General features: G+C 38.1%; 1 protein-coding gene across 3 annotated transcripts in view; it reads right to left on the reverse strand.

The window, feature by feature from the left end:
* The window catches only part of LOC141427287 (uncharacterized), a 37,440-nt gene that overhangs the window by 5,273 nt on the left and 19,037 nt on the right, over positions 1–13,130 (reverse strand). For 2 of the 3 annotated variants that reach the window (XM_074086585.1, XM_074086584.1), the window contains exons 2-3: positions 1,448–1,638; positions 927–1,084 (exon numbers count right to left, since the gene is read on the reverse strand). In XM_074086585.1, coding sequence (XP_073942686.1) covers positions 927–1,084; positions 1,448–1,638 — 349 coding nt within the window. Of the gene's footprint in view, positions 1–917; positions 1,085–1,447; positions 1,639–13,130 lie in introns of all 3 variants that reach the window. The other variant, XM_074086583.1, reaches the window with a different exon arrangement.

Raw genomic sequence — 13,130 nt, forward strand, 5'->3', positions numbered from 1 at the left:
GCGTAGGAAAAGACAAATAAATACACAGAAGCAAAGTAAGCTTGTCCCGATGCTGACTATCGAAGTTGCTAGAAAAGCTTCAAGCTGGCTAACTACTATAGATCGGCCGCAGGATGTCTGGACCCCCAAAAACTGTCTTCACCATTCACATGGAATCAAAACAATAATCCAGTTGACATCCCATAATATAAGCGCAATTTGGTAACTAGGCCAATCAACTTTTTTACCCACACTAATCTGTCCGCGACATTTTTCAAACAATTGCAGGTTTTTGTAAGTAAACATGTTTTTTCTGTAATAATAGACGGTGTGCTTACATGAATACATGCCATCCTACGTAAGTTCAACCTATTAAACCGTGAAATATCTTGTTGGATGTACGATTTTTTGGTAACGCCAGAGACAATTTTGGTAACGCAGGAGACGCCCAAAGTGTTGGTAAAATAGTTTTGGCCCAACTATGTAAGTAATACATACTTACAGTTTTTAAATTAATTCAGTATACTTCAGCTGTTTGGTTTGACTGGTTGACAAAAGTTTCCATACCTACATTGGTCGATGTTCAAAGTGTACTGTAAAGTGGCGTGACTAAATTTTGAATCTGAAATTCTGATTGGAAACCATTCTGGCCCCTTTAAACAAACTAACCCAACTATCTCCGGAAATATGCTGAATTAATTTAAAAACACCTTAGGCTACAGGCATTAGGCGGTTAACCGCGCCGTTTTAACGCGCCGTCCCACTTCAAAGTATCGCTTGCGAAAAGGACGGCACGCTAAAACCGCGTTAACCGCGTAACGACGTATATAGCCTTCTGCCACGTCCGCCGTATACGTATGCCGATTGAAATCCTAAAAGAAGGAAGCAATAAACCTCAAGCCGTCGATGAAAATGGTGCAGTGCAAGTATAAGTCAACCTGTATCACCGTTTACGCGCACTGCAGGCTGCGCCGACGCCGCCCGGATGAACTCGTACTCGGGAGTCACGGCGGACAGAGTCGGGAGGCGCGCTGTGGTCTTCCAGGGCCCGTTGGAGACGAAGACGTTGCGGTTTGCGTTAGGGCCGAAATGTTTCATGGCGTATCTGGAAGATGTTTTTAGTGTGTTAGCCTTGTGTTAGCAAGTTTTAATGGCTTTGAGAGTTGCTGTATTCTGAATAAACATGAATGAAAAAGAATGCTCTTGTATGGTGATTTTATTGGCTATCTAGGCCACGGAAGTCTATAGGCTGTCTCACAGGAAACTTGAAACTAAATAAAAGGTTCTTGAAACTACCTTTATATCCTTTTGAATAGGTACATGGCTAATTTTGTCAAGGTAGTTGAAGCGTCAAATATACCATCATACACATTTTAACAGGTTCCCTGTCCCGAAGTAACGTGTGACGTTCTTTTCACACATTTTCGCATTTAAAATATAGGGTATGATTATTTGAAGTGACAATTACCTGTTTGGCGGATTCCTGTATATAACATACGGCATCCTTTGCGATGCAGCTGGCAGGATTCGGTGCGTCCAGGGTCTGTGCAGGGTCACGCCTGGTCGGAAAGCTGTGGGGACCCTCATGCGGTTGACGGCCATACGACTGATGTAGGCGGCCTGCGATACCGACCATAAGGTTAGGTAGACTAGGTGGATCTGAAAAAATATGTGGTATATAGTAAATATGTGTGTGTGTGTACCCATTGTGCCCGCGTGGGAACTATGGCCCAAACCCTCTTGTTCTGAGAGGAGGCCTGTGTCCAGCAGTGGGACGTACATAGGCTGGGATGGTGATGTGGTATGTTTAGGAGTCATGCGGCAATTAGGTAAGTCGATCGCCGCATGCAGCTTCTGGTGACCGCAACAGTGTAAAAGCTTTTTCACATCTCGTTTTTAGGGTTCCGTACCCAAAGGGTGCTAACGGAATTCTATTACTGAGACTCCGCTGTCTGTCTGTCTGTCTATCTGTCAGTCTGTCCGTCTGTCACAGGACTCTATCACTTGAATCGTAATAGTTAGACACTTGAGGTTTTCACAGATTATGTATTACTGTGGCCGCTATAACAAGAAATACCCACCCACTTGCTCGTTTGCCCTCCAGTCGAAAAAAATAATACTAATACAATACAATACAAAATACGTGATTGTTTTGCCGTTTTTTGCTTGATATTAGTAACGGCAACAGGTAGATGCTTGAAATATTCAAAGAATCTTATTTATATAACCATTTTAAACATAAATAATTACACTAAAATAAAATAAATATTGAAGCTATTGAAGCCGTGGTGGGCGAGTGGTTTGATTCATGGCCTCTCAAGCAGATGATCTTGGGTTCAAACCCCGGCTTGCACCTCTGAGTTTTTCGAAAAACATTTACGGAATTACATTTGAAATTTACCACAAGCTTTACGCTGAAGGAAAACATCGTGAGGAAACCTGCACAACCTGCGAAGCAATTCAATGGTGTGTGTGAAGCCCCGCCCGCGTGGGAACTACGGCCCAAGCCCTCTCATCCAGCAGTGGGACGTACGTATATAGGCTGGGATGATGAAAATAAATATTTAACGGGGGCTCCCATACAACAAGCTTTTTTTGCTAATATAGATAATGGTACGGAACCCTTCATGCGCGAGTCCGACTCGCACTTGGCCAGTTTTTTAAACGCGTCGAGCTTTAGGAACGCGAATTGTCAGCGCATTTTTTTCTTTTCATAGAGCAGCCATACAGTAATACAACTCGCGTTTGTATCGTACAAATTGCAAGGGAAGCAAAAGTGCTTCCAGTTGTTCTAGAAACTTGAAATTGGGTTTGAAGGTAGCTCTTTTAGGACAACCAATAAGGAAAGTCTGAATATCTTAATTTTTTTGTCTGACTTTCAATGTCAGTATCCAAGCAGTACCTACTGTACCTAATGAAATTACGCTGTGTATATTTTGCTTAGGAAGGCTCTGCCAACATTGGATATTCATAGAGATTTACAAATGTACCTACTCATAGATACCTATACGGTTCGCGAGTCCGCTTTTTTTTGGACAATGATTGCAATGATGTGCTGTTGGTGTTTTCCACCGCTACAGCAGCAGGGCTACTACGAAACTCGATACTCGAAGTTCGTGTCGTGCGGTCCCTCTGACTCTTATACTATTTAATACAAGAGCGAGAGGGACGGTACGATACGAACTTCGAGTTTCGAGTTTCGTTGTAGCCCTGCAGCTTCGCTCTGACTGAGTCCGCCTTGCACTTGCCCGCTTTTTTATTGCATCTACATGTAAATATATCACATAAGATAAGTGTGTTCAATTACCCAGATAATTTAGCTTAGTCTTCAACTGAGTAGATTTAGGTAAACAATTATTTTACTTCTACCTTCAGAGTTATTAATTAATCTCCAACACCAGCCGGCCAGCCGTCTACATTCCGTAAAAGTCCGCCGGCCTGGGAAAGGCCGGACCGGATTGCGTCGTGAAAACAGTTCTCAGAACACATGCTATGGTTAGCGTTTGACGATGATTTGTCGAGTAGGTAAGTACCTAATGGTCGTTCGAATGGTCGGAAGGAGTTGAATAAAATGTGGACATTGAAAGAAAAAATCCAGGTGTTAAGTAAAAATTTATTTATTGATCAGGGATCGGACGGATAGTGTCATTGTTTGTAATAATGTGGACATGACTCCAAAATTAATTTAATATTTAATTAGTTGGAGATATGTTGGTATGTAGGTACCTACCTATGTGCGATTGTTTAGCTATATAATTGAAATGAGTACCTACCTACTGTTGACATCAGTGTTTTATAGTTTATTTTTTAGTTTTTTTAAACGGGGAATCTCCATACATCCCTGTGTTTTTTAATGTATTTTTCTTTTATTTAATACTGTTTTTTATGTTTTTTTTTAATTAATTTAATTATGTAGAATTCGTTTATCGCTATCCCGCGGGAACTGTGTACTTCCCCGGGTCTCCAACTATCTATACAACGAATTTCTTCTAAATCGGTTCGTCGGTTTCGACGTGATGAGGTAAACAAACACACAGACTTAAAAACTTGCTTTTATAATATTGGAGTGGGATAATAAACAATATTATTTATATCTACGAAGCAACGTTTATCACATTGACGTTTGAAGGAAATCTAGTGAAAAACGCGAGAAACTCGTCATCCATCGAAACACGCCGTTACGGGTGGACGCGGGCGAAACCGAGCGCCGTAATTAGTATGCGGTTTTCTAATTTAATATTATTTCTGAGCTACAATTAGAATAGTGAAACGACCGTCAAAATTTTTCTTGTTTTAACCATGAGATTTAGTTGCCGTGGTTTTCGTATTTTAAACAGAGCCCTTTAATTACAAACTCTGTACTACAACTATCTAAACCACCTGACGGTAGAGTGGCGTCGTGGCATTTCGATTCCCACCGGATTGCCTAATATTTATACGTGTCGTCAGTGATGGCAAAGGTTGTGTGCATAAAATGATAAATGTTGCATTCGAAGACCTTACACACGAAAATGAGCCGTGTTAAAGCCGTGGTGGCCCAGTGGTTTGACCTATCGCCTCTCAAGCAGAGGTTCGTGGGTTCAAACCCGGCCCGCACCTCCGAGTTTTTCTATATTCATGTGCGAAATCACAATGAAATTTACCACGAGCTTTACGGTGAAGGAAAATATCTTGACGAAACCTGCACACACCTGTGAAGTAATTCAATGGTATGTGTGAAGTTGAACACGACTATTGGTAACGGCGTAGATTAGTTAGATATTTTTGATCAAGTTTTTGCTCACAAGTTTATATGTGCTCATAATTAAACCTTTATTCCAAGAATTACGCGTCGAGTGTACCTACTAACGACTTGATATTAATCATTATACGCTAATCACGTACCTACGCTAAACACAAGATGCAAAAAACTTTTCTTTAGCTGTAGATATTATTAAAACATGCGTGTTACAGGCGATGCGTGAATTGTTGCATTCATTACTTTGTACGAGGCGAGGTTGATGACCACGTTACGACTTGGATTAAGGTAATTCAATTTCTTTCTCTTACTTTTAATATCATCAATGTCATCATCATAATAATCTCAGCCTATACAGGGTGTAACATTCATATCGGTCAGTATAGGAAAGTCTGAAACTATATAGGTAAGACATAAGAAGATCTGTTCGTAGGAATCATGTCTTCGATTGTAATAACAAGAAAAACTGCATTCATACATTTAAAAAAAATCTTGTTTTCAGCTCGGGAATCGAAACCGGAAGTTTTGGAAAATAAAACTTAGGTAGGTACATTATTAAAGAGTAGGTAGGTATTATATTTTACAATTTTCGGTATTTCAACTGTACCTACTTCAACTGATATTTTTACGTATTTTAAATTTATACATTATAATTCGTACGCATGCGACAATAAAATAAGTCAATAAAATAAATAAAAACCCACTGAAACAAAAGACAATCTCTTTGCTGGCCATGGCCGGCAATGTTGTATGAAAATCCATTACTGTCTTCTAATTTGAAATTAGAACGAATCTTCAATAAGTGCTATACTTATACAAAAACGTATACTTGGCGTTCTATGATCACGAAGATAAGGACGATATTTCCTTGGATGTTTGAGAAAAAATATAAACTAACTGGCGATGAAGCCCAATAACTGCTCGGGATCGCAGTAAACTGCAGCTGTTAAACTTAGTGGCACCTAGCCTAGAATAGCGGCTAACTTAATAGACTACGAACACCGTTAGCGAGCTCTTTGCCGCTTGAAGTGATAACAGGTGCATTATGATTGCATAAATCAATGCGAGTCCGGCATTGACAGAAATACGCTTGCGGGAACTATGCAATTATCCGGGTCCGGGATAAAAACTATCCTATGTACTTCCCCGAGACTCGAACTATCTGTACCTATACCGAATTTAATTAAAATTGGTTCAGTCGTTCAGACGTGAAAAGGTAACAAACAAACAGACTAACAAACTCGCATTTATACCTAATATTACAAGAATTATTATAACGACGACAGACGCTCGATTTGCCGCCATGCGATATATGTCAACCAACGTGGACAAACCACCATCATAATGTCGATGAGAAATGCAAGGCTGTCTTTATTGCAATGTATGATGTGAAATCTAGAGTGACCGGTTGTGTGGACGAGTTGTGCGCTGTCTAAAGCCGAGTTTAGACTTGCAAGAAAAATCGTGCCAGTTGCATTACATTGCGAGGCCGTAAAGCCAACATGTTTATAGTGGTCCACCGAGCGCCGCAATGTAATGCAACTTGCACGATTTTTCTTGCAAGTCTAAACTCTGCTTAAGGAAGGTCCTACGCTAGCTGACGCAGTCACAGATTAGTAATAGTACAAGTACAGACTACCTTACAAAAGAAAGAAAGGTAAAAGGCCAAATACGTTTCGCTTGCGACGTAGGTAAATAAAATAAGCGCGAGCGCGTCACGCGGGTGATCCAAAGTCACAAATGTAGGTACATAAATATTCGACTTTGCTTCTACAATCAGTGCCCTTAGTGTAAATTTTCGTTACAAAACACGTCACGATCACGTTCGCGTTAAAATCTTAATTCGTATGGAAACACGAACATCGCAAACGTTCCGCTAGAGGCGCTGTTCGTCTTTGCATACAAATTGAGATTTTAACGTGAACGCGATTGAGACGTATTTTGTAACCGAAAATTTACACTAAGGGCACAGGTACAAAATCAATTGAAGTCGTTAAAAGCATTATTCGTTTTTAACCCTTAAATTGGCAGTGTGCCACATAGGTCTAGTGTGTGCAAGACTATCTTTTTGTATTTTTTTTAATGTACTACTTTTGGACTACCTATAATATAACGAGGTTTGAATCATGAACTTTTTTTAAAATTTTGCCAATTTGTGGATTAAAATTAATTATTTAAAGGTACCTAATATAAAAACTATAATTCATTATACCCGCCCGCCTCCTCTCCCACGTAAACGCATATAACGGATGTGGCCTGTAATATGAGCAAATAATTAAAACATAGATCATACTCTTCAAAATGAACAACATTAGTTCAGCGAAATTTAAAAATAATTAATTAATTTTTATTACACTTTAAAGTTTATTCGAAGAAGCAATGTAAAGCAAATCGCTTGATGTTTGTAGCGTGACAGGCGGCGTCAGTATTTATTTTTAAGAAAAAAGGAAAATCAAAAGACTCCATTATTTTTAAAAGTCGCTGAACTAATGTTGTTTAGTTTGACGAGTACGATCTATGTTTTAATTATTTGCTCGTATTACAGGCCACACCCGGTACCTATGCGTCGCACAAACGTAGCAAAGGTGCGTTTTTTTTTTGTAGAAATTATCATTTAATCGCTTATGTCGATTTAAACTTGTCAGTTCTATGCATTTAACACTTCTTAAAATTATCTTACTAAAAACAAATATTCCAAAGAAAGTTATTCAAAGCCGAACAGCAAATTCCATTTGATAGAAATTCGCAAATCTTTGTTGACAAACATTCGCGAGACCGACGAACGACCTTGCGAGCAAAACCGGTCCCATTTCCAATGCAAATCCAATTTCTCTCGAACACTATCTTAGGAACCACATTTCATGGCGACGCGCCTTGCTAACGATAAGCAAACGTTTTGAAACGTTACTCCTGTATAATTAGTCTTGAGGCGTAGGCTAGTCTAATCTCTTGATATTTATGAAATCCCAGCTTTTACCCGCGAATGTCTGCGAAAAATTCGTTTATCGCTATAACGCGGTAACCATTTTATTTAAATTTATGGAAATAATTCCGATCCGCATTAGCGATCCCTTCAAATAGCGAACCTACTGTGTTAAAAATAAAGTTGTGTTAAATACTTGTGATGTATAGATATCATTTAATAATATTGTAAATATGTTTAAAAAAATATATACCTCGTTGAGTTTCTTGCCGGATTCTTCTCACCAGACGTTTTTCCGAACGCCTAAATTAATTATAAATATATTTTGACATTTGACTTTTGTGTGTTTGTCCGTTTTTTCACGTCGAAACGGAGCAATGGCAATAATAGCAGTTTATGGGCCAGAGGGTGACATATGCTATGCTACTTTTTATCCCGGAAAAATGCACAGTTCCCGTTGGAACAGCGCGCGACAACCGAATTCCACGCGGGCGAGGCCGCGGGCAAAAGCTAGTTTTCTAATAATCCTTACTAATATTATAAATACGAACGTCTCTATCTGTCTGCCTATGTCCCGCCAGACCCACCATACCCTGGCATCCCTGGGGGTAGGTTGGGTTCAGACCCATACCACCGCAGTGCTGTAGTAAGCGTAGCGGGGCTCCGTAGACCAGATACACAAATGACCTGAATTTCTTTCGCGAAAGACCATACTTATATTTATTGACACAGCGATTTATGATTTAGGTACTTATAGGTAGAGTCATTCACGATGACGCGTGCCGTGGTTCTTATTACAATGTCATTAATGTCTAATTTTGTCAAAATCACGCGTCTTCGTGGATGGCACTAGGTATATATATTTGTAAGTTGTACAGTCAGCACCAAAAGCAGCTGTATTTGAGAAATTGAAAAAATCTACGGAGCCCCGCCGCGGAGCTCCTATTTCTGGGCGGTGTGCCCTTCGGGCCTTATCCTACTGTGTCCTGACATTTTGTAACAAACTTAGCGTTTAAGACCTAGACGTTGGTGACCTGCTTTGTTATTTTGGACATTATTTCAAAATTCTTAGAATTCTTTATTCAATGAACAATTTGTACTTTATAAAGTACATTCGGTCGTTATTCTTAGTGTTAATAATTAGTCCTTTATAAAGTACGTGAGGACTTAGGAGGATTTATTATTTCCTGGGGACAACGACAATCAAATTAAGGTTGAAGTCAAATTAGCTCTATTTGATTTAGGCAAGCACTTATGATGAATGTCAAAAAAATCGACCATTGTTTCGGAAAAAATAACTTTGTTTAAAAAAATCCGAAAACAAAGAAACTCAATGACGTAGGAATGTAGAGGTATAAATACGTTTTAAACAGATTTACAATGTTATGAATAAATTATTAAAATCACAAGTATTTAACACAGCTCATTTTTTAACACAGTAGATGGGTAAGGCCGCGAATTTTAACCAATGTGACATAGAAATAACATAAAAAAAATACGTGGCGTTACCATAAAACGTAACGCAAATTTTTATAAAGCCTAGATCAAACTGGTAAAAATTCCCATCAGATAACGTATGTATGAAAAAAAAATACATGTCATATAATAAAGTGAAGTTTTTAGTTTTACTAGAACTTTCTGACGATACTGATCTTAAATCTGTCCTATATGAGATCTATAGAGCTAAACATGAGAATGTGGAAGTAGAAGTACCCTCTAGTTGACGAACATCTTTCCAAAAGTGTATCTTTACATGCCTCTCTAACACTGACAATAAGGTGCACATTTATAAGCATAACGAATTTGGATGTGGTTTTTTTTTATTCGACTGGATGGCAAACGATCAAATGAGTAAGAGATCACCACCGCCTATAAAAATCTGCAACGCCAGGGGTATTGCAGACGCGTTGCCAACCTAGAGGCCTATGATGGGATACCTCACGTGCCAGTAATTTCACCGGCTGTCTTACTCACCACGCCGAAACACAACAGTGCAAGCACTGCTGCTTCACGGCAGGATTAGCGAGGAAGATGGTGGTAGCAATCCGGGCGGACCTTGCACAAGGTCCTACCAACTAGTTGTGAGCATGCTTGTGACTTCGACTGTACAAGCTATTAAATACCTCAAAGAAATGGCCAAAACCCTAAATCACAGGTTTTACCAATTTAGGAAGTAGTATCTTAGTTAAGTGGACAATGTAAAAAGATGTTTTTGGAAATAAATTATTATGATTATTAAGTTAAGGTAACAAATGAACTAAGTAGGTAAGTGAATCTCTCCGTTTGTCTCTCACTTTAAATACGCTATGCATGTAGCAGGACGTGAACACAGAACTCGCCACAATTCTCTTGTGCCGATCCCTGCACCTACAGATTAAATTTATTTAACTTCAAAATATCCATCTAACTAACTTACTGTGCGTGCAGTCATTGGAAACCTAATAATAAACTGGTGTAAGTTAGAATTTTTCTGTGTGAACTTCCCTTTACCACATTTTTTCGTTACGTTATGTACAAATACGTAGCATTTTGTAAAAATGTAACGTAATCGTAACGAAAGTGTAACGTATTTTATACAAAAAGTCGTTTATCATGGTGAATAACGACATTTTGAACATAATAACACATGCCACTTACATGGAAAGATTACCCTATCGTATGAAAAAACAACCAGTTAAAAATAATCACTACTTACCCTTAAATCGAACAAGCACTTTCGACGTTTTTTTCGAAAAAAACCTCCGCGTCACTTTTGATGGCTGTTTGTCAACAAACTGATGAGATTTATTTATCTCATCGATGTTGCCCTATTAGAGTATAGTTGCCAGTGTACAAAAACAAATTCTACCGAAATTGGCGTTAAAGGTAGCTTAATTAAGCGTCACCTAAGTATTCGTAACGAAAACGTGGTTTTTTGGCAGCGTGAAAAGAAATAAATATAAAACATGATAATTATTTTATTATCATGATTCCGCAATCGGTAGGACTATCGTTATATCATACAATTTTGTTTAAACAAAATCATGATCATGAGAAGTTAAATAGCATGAAAATAATAAGGTATTAGTACTCGTGGTCAAAAAAATAGTCAATTTTCGTTACGTTTTGGACGGTAATATATTTATTATTTTTTTAAAAGGGTTTAAATCAATTATCTCATTTGCGACCTTGAGAGTTTATATCGTGTCATATAATAAAAAAAAAATTAAACCTCTAGGTGTTATCAGTTTTTTTTTATTAGCGTTCCAAATTTGAAACGTCCAAATTGGTCAAATTCGCGGCCTTACCCAGATTCGCTTTTCGAAGTAAGGGTTCGCCAACTACATATTTCCAAATGACGTCACAGATAAAAGCCAGTAAAGATCTATTAGCATATTAATAAAAGTATGCTTGCGTATCCCATTAAGCATTCACCATTAAAACGCTTCAGATCTATCTGACCTAAACTTAATATTTTCAATGTCCCGTTACATGAAAGACTTTGGCCAAGTTGAAGCGTAAACGACCAAGTTTTATTGTGGACTAGACACCGCAAATCTAATGGGATCAAACCACAGAGCGGCCATTAAAGTATAATTTGCAAGTAACAAGTGGGACAGCTTGACTTTTAGGGTTCTGTACGATCTGAACGTTCAGAAAGAAAAGCGGAATCCTTATAGGATCATTGTTCGACGTTTGTCAGTCAACGCGTGGATATCTTCAAGCTGAAATGAATATCAAATATTGCGGTACCCAAGGGGTACAATATGACTTGGCGCATGCAACTGTGCCGAAATATCGAGCTGCTCTAAAATCAAGGTACGCGGAACAAAACCCGAATTTAATTAATAAAATTAATAATGACCGCGATACTCTTAGTCTAAAATAAGATAGCTTTTCTAGCACAACTAGAAGAAAAAGTCTGAAAATCTTAATTTTTATTGTAACTGGTAATTTTCTTTTTATATATACCTACCGTCTAAAATAATCCAGTACTGCGTATATTCAGTCTGCGTGTTTTCAGGTGGTAGGACCTTGTGCAAGGTCCACCCGGATTGCTACCACCATCTTGCTCGCTAATCCTGCCGTGAAGCAGCAGTGCTTGCACTGTTGTTTCGGCGTGAAGAGTAAGACAGCCGGTGAAATTACTGGCACTTGAGGTATCCCATCTAAGGCTCTAGGTTGGCAATGGCAACGCATCTGCAATACCAGGAATATTGTAGTGGTGTAGGTGGTGATCTCTTACCACCAGGAGACCCACTTGCTCGCTTGCCAACCAGTCGAATAAAAAAAAATATGATTGGGTTGTGGAGTCTTTTTGTATTTTTTATTTCAACTCCAAATTTGTTACTTTTACGCTAGTGCTGCTGCTTAAGTAGCAAAGTAGAAATAAGCATCCTATGTATGCATAAGAAAAATTCGTGTCTAGATTTCTGTCCAGCAGTGGGGTAGGGGTTATAGCACGCAGCACGGAATGCTGAGGACCTGGGTTCGATTCCCAGTGCTGGTCTCTTTTTCTGGTTTTTCTGTGCATCCATGTCTGAGGTTGTATTTTCGAAACATAAAAAATATTTTGCTAAGGAAAGCTTACGAAAGACTTCTGACATTGGATATTCATAGATATACTTACATACAAATTGGTACGGAAGCTTGGATGTGCGAGTCTGACTCCCACTTGGCTGTTTTTTTTATTTTTCAAAGTGAAAGTCAAAATATCTTTATTCAACTTAGGCTTTATTTATAACAAGCACTTATGAATGTCAAAAAATACCACTGGTTCGGAAAAACCTCTATTGAGAAGAATCCGGCAAGAAACTCAACTCAAGCTCAAGGTTTTAGAGCATTTAAACTTTTTGGAAGTCTAAGTCGCCAAGAAATGTAACCTTGTTATATTTATTTTAAAATGGAGAAGTTCAATGTTCAACTTAGGTACTATTATGAACACGAAAGTATGTCCGTCTGTTATCTTTTTGGTATGAAGATAGTTTGTGACCCTCTGAAGGCCATATGACAGTTTTATTCCCGGAAAATTGTATAGTTTCCGTCCGATAAACGAGTTCTTTGCAAACAGAGCCGCGGGTACCAGCTAGCATAGTCATGTTTTTATACCTTATTGAGTTTATTGTTTGAGACTTTAAGCCTTAGCACAACGCGTTTTTCTTTCTATAGAGCAGTCATAATCATAAATATCAATGAAAAGATAATAGATTCGTTAAATTAATGTTCAAAAAATAAGATTAGAATCTAAGTGGTAGATATTTTTGACATTTATTGAAATAAACAGTTTATTTAACTAGCTTTAATGCTTGTCAATTTATGCCGGTTAAAATTGTCAGATAAATAAAATAACAGATCCCATTGATTACATTCTAATAAAATAAAATTAATTATTTTTCTTTCTATATACGATACCAACAAAATATTGTAAGACGTTTTGCTGAGAGTAGCTTTAATAAAAATTATACAAGGAATGCAAATGTAATAAATTAAATATATAAATAAATTTCTATG

This window comes from Choristoneura fumiferana, chromosome 4 (genome assembly GCF_025370935.1).
Source record: "Choristoneura fumiferana chromosome 4, NRCan_CFum_1, whole genome shotgun sequence".
Classification (NCBI taxonomy): domain Eukaryota; kingdom Metazoa; phylum Arthropoda; class Insecta; order Lepidoptera; family Tortricidae; genus Choristoneura; species Choristoneura fumiferana.